Source organism: Zerene cesonia, chromosome 6 (genome assembly GCF_012273895.1).
Source record: "Zerene cesonia ecotype Mississippi chromosome 6, Zerene_cesonia_1.1, whole genome shotgun sequence".
NCBI lineage: Eukaryota > Metazoa > Arthropoda > Insecta > Lepidoptera > Pieridae > Zerene > Zerene cesonia.
The window spans coordinates 2,584,767-2,591,616 of NC_052107.1; the positions used below are offsets into that span (position 1 = coordinate 2,584,767).

The following is a 6,850-nucleotide window of genomic DNA, read 5'->3' on the forward strand; positions in this document are numbered from 1 at the left end:
ATATATTGTTATAGGTTCTATACAGCCTTGGCGCTTCAAGACTTAGTCAATGAAGTTCCTCTCTCAGAAGTAGCCGCAAAGTTTCAGTGTGCTAGAGGTTTTCTTCAAGGACTTCAACAAGCTGCTGCAACATTTGCTGGTTAGCCTTTTTTACATGAATCAAATAGTCACTTCATGACAATGAATTTAAAATGCAACTTTTATTTTTATTTTAGGTATGGTAACAGCTTTCTGTCGGCAACTAGGCTGGAAAAATTTGGAATTACTTGTTTCACAATTTCAAGACCGGCTTCACTTTGGAGTTCATTCTGATCTGTTAGATTTAATGAAGTTATCATCCTTAAATGGTGTAAGAGCGCGAACGCTCTTTGATGCTGGATTTGAGACAATTTCTAGTATCGCCTCGGCAGATGTAAATGTTATAGAAAATGCTTTGTACAAGGCTGTACCATTCCAGAGTGAAAAGGGCAGAGAAGGTGATGATTTGGCTGATGTTCGAAAAAGGAATAAAATCAGAAATATCTGGATTACAGGATTTTGTGGTATGACTGCAAAAGAGGCAGCAGAAAACCTTATTCTAGAAGCAAGAAAATATGTAGAATTAGAAATTGGTGTAACTGAAATAAAATGGGAAAACAAATCAAGTACTGAAAATCAATGTGGTGATGATGGTATCCACCAAAAAAAAGTATATTACACCCAAAATGAAACTTGTCCCCAGAAGTGTGATAGTAAAATAATTGTTCAGTGTAGTACATTAGAATCGGAAACATTGGTATCACTAAAGAGTGATAAAACAATATTAGAAAATTATACCCCTTTTAATAGGAATACAGTTCAAATTGAACCTGATAAAGAATTGAAATCTGAGAAGGAAAGAAATGCATTGGCGGAAAAAAATTCACTCAAAGATACAAGTCAAATTTGTGAGGCTGATATTAACTCACAAGAGAAAACATTACAAAATCACAACAAATACTTAACTTTAAAGTTGAAGAATGATACATTATGGGATTCATTGAACATTAATGATACAGCTTTGGATAATATTTCAAAACTTCCTATGTCTGCTAAAGTTTTATCACCAAATATAAGCTTTGGCGAATTTGAACAAAATATTGATTCAAAAGAAACTAAAAGTAATAAGTCATTTAACACAACTGAAAAAGATGTCAGTATGTTTTCATCTGAAGGTGATAATTCGAGTCTATTTGAAGATAGTTTACCTTTAGATTTAATTCCAAATACTGTACTAGATACTAAAAAAGAAACTTTTCAAAATGATATGACGCATTCTCAATATATAAATTCTAGTTCAATATTAGAAGCGTTTAAAATGTCTATTATTGATGAAGACGATAACATGAAATTAGTTAACGATGTAGATAATATTGAAAAAACTGACATTGATAAAGTTAAAAAAGAAATTAAAGGTTGCATACCTGATAATGCAGATGAGATTTCTACTCAAGGTGTTACTGATTCTTGGGTTCATAAAGATTTCATAAGTCCCTTAAAGCGCGAAAATAATTCTATTAAAAATATCTGTTACCCTCAGGCCAAAAGGAAAAAGCATACTAGATCAATCTTGAATATGAAAACGATATCAAATAAAAAACCCTTACAAATTAACTCTGTAAATTCATACAATTTTAAAATGAAAGTGAATAACAATACAATTGAGTGTTATATTTTACGGGAAACAGATGTTATTGTTAATTTAGAAATTTTAAATACAATCGATTTAGCTAGCTTTATAACAATTAATTATGAATCAGGTAATTGCGCAAATAGAATAGGCACTGATATTCTCGAAGATAAAACCTTAAGGAGTAGTCGATCGAGAACATGCGATTCAAATTCTCAGATCCATGGAATATGTTTTTATTTCCAACCTGCAATTTGCATATTTCTTGATTTGTCTTCACTTAATAATTTAAAGGAATTCACAAATAAATTGTCAAAAATTTTGATGAGATCTACTTTAAAAATGCGATCTATGTGGGTTAAGAAACATTATTTATATCTTATCAAGTTGTTGGGTTATTTCTCACAAACATTTTCCGATATATTAGTTGCTGAGTGGTTGATGGATAACAAAGAAGATATGTCCAGCGTTCGTGAATTGGTAAGATTTATTATAATGTTTAATTAGCGGTCCGACCCAGCTTACATAGCACTCAGTGACCTCGTACAAATCAAATGGGGTAGGAATTTTTGAAATCCTTCAAACAGTTTCTTATATTAATGCATTGAAACAAACTCTTCAGTTTCATATTATTAGTATAGATTTTAAACTTGTGAAAGATTAACGCGGTTATTTACTCCGGGAAAAAATCGTCCGATTGATGTATTGTGTTTTTTCCAGTTCCTTCATGATATTGAAATTGTGTTTCACATGTTTTCTTATTTGCAGATAAAGAAATATCGTAGCGTTGATCTGTTAAATACAAACATTACAGTCGATGGTAATGCGAAGAATTATAATGAGCTAGATAAAGTTGAAGAATCGTGTCTTAAATCTTGGTGTTTGTTTGATATTGCTGATGAACAAGATAAATGCTTTTTCGATAAATATCACTTTGCGATGTCTATTATTGGTAATATTTTTTTTTAATACGTAAACATTCCAATATGGCATAGCGATTTTATTTGAAAGAAGATCCTTATAGTTTCCCTATTCATATATAGAGTCATTCAATTTATATGTACACAGTTTATTCTTATAATTTATTATAGAGATTATACGTCTTAGTTATTTGTAGCAAAAATGTTATTCCACATTTTTGTTTTAGAGATGGAAAATCATGTGTTAAAAATATTGGCGTGCAGCGAATACCAGGGAATCATGGTTGATAAGGAACTCGCGTCTCGACTTTTGGTTGATGTGAAAAGCTCGCAAGAGATACTTCAGAAAAAGGCATTCAAGATATGCGGATATCACTTTAATTTTAATTCGTCGAAGGATGTCGCTAAGGTATATTTTAAAATTTGGTTATTTGTAACACTTTAAATCCATCTAAATTGATATAAAATATTTATATCATACATAAATCCTTTATACACATATAGTATCTAAGAAATGATTTTTTTTCTTCTTTTATTTTGCCCGCTACGACATAAAAAAAATGAAAAATTACACAATGTGATATCCAGGTATTAGGTATTTACAAAGGTCGCAAAGTAAGTACAAAGAAAAGCGTGCTTACGGCCCATAACAGTCCGATGGCGAGCATCGTGATCTATTGGAGGAAACTCAACTCTATTTTGACGAAGACCTTGTACCCGCTCACTGAAAAGGCTTACATGTGTAGTGCAGATAATAAGTAAGTGATTTCGAGTTCCGTACCGAAAGTTTAAAAGTTTCATTGCCCACAGGGTTATTACTTTTTATTGAAATGGTTTGTGTGAAATTAGATTTTTATTTTACAGACAGATTTTTACATCCGATCGGGCCGTAGTCGGCGCAGAGTGCTAATAATAAATAAGAAATGAATATATAATAACTTATTGTTATTTAAAAAAAAATATAACACAGCTAATGAATTAGGTGAAAAAAATAGTAACTACCTAGCAAAAGTTTGCGAAAGCTTTATTGTTCAGTTTAAGAACTTCAAAAAAGTACAACTTATATTGTACATAGAACTGTAGTCTAGATAATTTGAGATGGAGAAAAAAAGTATCTAGGTATGATATTTCTTGTACAAATGTTGGCCTCATTGATCACAAAAGGCTGTGTAAACTTTGAACGAACGTGGTTTTAGCTAGCACCGAGCGCTTTTGGTACGGAGCCAATATAAACGTTCGGTACTTCGATATGCTCTGTGTTATGTGCAGAACGGTTCTAACTTAAGCTGCTTTGTTTGCGATCGGTGTAATCGTATTTTTATCCGAGCGAATCGACTTGTTTTTGTATTATTTGGTTCTTTTGTTACATTTAGAGTGTATATCTAATAACATATGTAAGAAGTTTTATTGATGCAAGTGTGAATAATTAAACAAAAAAAGCTTTAATTTATTCTATAATACGCGTATTTAGGCATAAAACTCTATTTAGTAAGCTCTTAAATTTAATAATTTCAATGAGGCCTAAATGGCTATAATAATAATAATGCCTGCCTAAAATATATAGGCTATGTAAGAAGGATAAAAAATAAATATTAGATTATGTTTATAATTATACGAAAATATAAATACAAAATGATCTTTTGGTGACAGTGCCACCCCCTGTTGCGGTTATGAATAAGTAAATTCGGTTTGCAGGATAAATCCTTCGTACACGTTGTTCACTTGCACCGGTCGAATTAGTATGCACGAACCGAACTTACAAAACGTGCCACGAACATTTTCCGTACCCATGAAATACCTGAAAGTTGTGGACGACTTTGAACCTTGCGACGACGCAGCAGAGTTCAATTGCAGAAACATTTTCAAAGCGTCGCCGGGCTATGTGTTTGTTTCGGCGGATTATTGCCAACTGGAAATGAGAATCTTAACCCACTATAGTAAGGACGCGGTTTTGTCACGGATTATGAAATCGGATGTGGACGTTTTTAAGTCTATAGCCGCTTCTTGGGGGGGAGTTCCAGAAAGTAAGGTACGTGTGTAGAATGTTAGATTAACATGTTGGTAGTTTGCATTAAAAAACGAGTAAATTATAAAATCCATAGTATATTATAAATTTATCTTGCTTGTTATATTTAAAAAAATATCTTGATAAAAATTCATTGAATGCGTTACGCCTGGCTAAGTTAAATATCCTGTCTTAAATGTTCACATTATCCTTGTTTTGAACCTGTTTCATCAAATAAGTAATCACATAACTAACTACTATCTAATAATTAATAATAATTAATAAAGAACCTTTATGATAAAACTAAAATGCATAATGCTATAGGTGGATGACGACCTCCGTCAAAAAGCGAAACAGCTATGTTACGGAATCCTTTACGGAATGGGGAACCGTACGTTGTCTCAACATTTAGATGTATCCGAAATGGAAGCTGCTATGTTCATGGATAGCTTTTACAATACGTATCCCGATGTGCGGAAATTTACCCAAAATGTGGTACAGGAGTGCCGGAGCAAGGGCTACGTGGAGACTCTGATGAAACGCAGAAGATATTTACCTGACATTAACAGCGTCGTGGTCTCCAAGAGAAGTACGTATTTTAATATTGTGATGTTAATGTTGTCCTTATGGCATTTACATTTATTTATTGTTTTATTAGGCATCCTAATTACATTCTACAGCAGTCCTTACTGTTGCTGATGCTTACTTCACATGCTATTATCTCGTATGAACATTTCACATATTTTTTAAAGATTTCCAAAGATACTCATTGGTTAAAATAGTTGAAACAACAACATCGTACCTCCGTTAACGTCGGTGACCTTTTTTAACACACTTTTATTAAGTTTATATGTAATCGATTCATTTAGATTCGATAGATTTTCATCCACTTTAAACGGACAGATTTAATTCAAATTTTTTACACTTATTAAGTGTCGGTGACAATACAATTATTTAATGAGCTTATATTACTTAGTTGATTCAATAATTAAAACGGTTCGTTCGTTTATTTGAAAAGATTTATTGAAATAACTTCATCATTCGCAACCCAAAAGTAACTTAAATATTATATTGTAATCGAAAAACAGTTTTAATGCTCGTTTGTTTGATAAAAGTTTGGTAGAATTAATTAGGTACTCAAATCGAAATCAATCGAAAGGTATCAAAATTCTTACGGATTGAATTTTCAGTTTAGTTCATTTCATAAAAATTATTAAATTGAAATTTTATTGTATAAAGATTTTAATATGCTGATACTTCTTTAAGATTCTTGACCTAAAAACATAATGAGCTAAAATTAAAAGCTTAAAAATGATATATCGGTCATGTTTTCTTTAATACAAGAGATTGATTAGCGGTTACATTGAGATTGTGGGCTGTTTCACTCTTTATAAGTGGTTAAACGATACATGACCTATTTTTTTGCAATAATTTAATTTCTATGTATCGATAAGACCTCGTTTAATATATAAATATACAGTAGTACAGTAGTACTTACGAACAATAATTAAGAATATCAGTACAGTTAGGCTATAAACTTTCATACAGAATAGCCTAAAAAGTACGATATATTCACAATAAATTTATATAATAGTTAAATTAAAGTAATAATTACAGATACTGCAGAGCGCCAAGCTGTAAATACCACAGTACAAGGATCAGCTGCAGACATAGCAAAGGCAGCGATGTGTGCAATAGACAATAGAACATACGGAGATATAAAACCACACCTCGTTCTACAAATGCATGATGAACTTATCTATGAAGTGGTCGAATATAAGAAAAACGATTTTATAAATATTCTGAAAGACGTTATGGAGACAACAGTTAGATTAAATGTACCTTTGCCAGTTAAAGTGAAATCGGGATATACGTGGGGTGCTTTGGAAGAAATTAAAATGTAATATAAAATAGTTAAATTTAGAAATATAAGCCCTGTGATATTTTAGATATAACTTTGCCTTAATAAATTTTTTGTACAATATTGTGTTTCATCTTACTTAACTCTTCACGCTTGGACTCGGATAGATTACAAAGGTTAAAGTAGAGTCATTGAGGTACTTCATTTATTTACAGTATTATTTACTTATGAAGTATAAAATATTAATAACTTCAATAATTAAAATTTAAGGTTATATTTTTTGCTAAAAAGGACAAATATGCGCGATAATTGTCACATGAATATATTTTTATTAGTCAAAAACCAAAAATCAAAAATAATCTCAAGATTAACACGCCGTACCTACTGCTACTGCGTACTACTTTTAAAATAATAAT

The 6,850-nt window shown here is 31.3% G+C and overlaps 1 protein-coding gene across 1 annotated transcript in view; it reads left to right on the forward strand.

The window, feature by feature from the left end:
- The window catches only part of LOC119840579 (DNA polymerase theta-like), an 8,267-nt gene extending 1,710 nt beyond the window's left edge, over window positions 1–6,557 (forward strand). Inside the window, exons 2-9 of the mRNA XM_038367267.1 lie at window positions 15–139; window positions 216–2,128; window positions 2,417–2,600; window positions 2,796–2,977; window positions 3,157–3,326; window positions 4,264–4,597; window positions 4,898–5,162; window positions 6,191–6,557. Coding sequence (XP_038223195.1) covers window positions 15–139; window positions 216–2,128; window positions 2,417–2,600; window positions 2,796–2,977; window positions 3,157–3,326; window positions 4,264–4,597; window positions 4,898–5,162; window positions 6,191–6,477 — 3,460 coding nt within the window. The 3' untranslated portion in view covers window positions 6,478–6,557. The remainder of the gene's footprint in view (window positions 1–14; window positions 140–215; window positions 2,129–2,416; window positions 2,601–2,795; window positions 2,978–3,156; window positions 3,327–4,263; window positions 4,598–4,897; window positions 5,163–6,190) is intronic.
- Window positions 6,558–6,850: the final 293 nt, after the last annotated feature.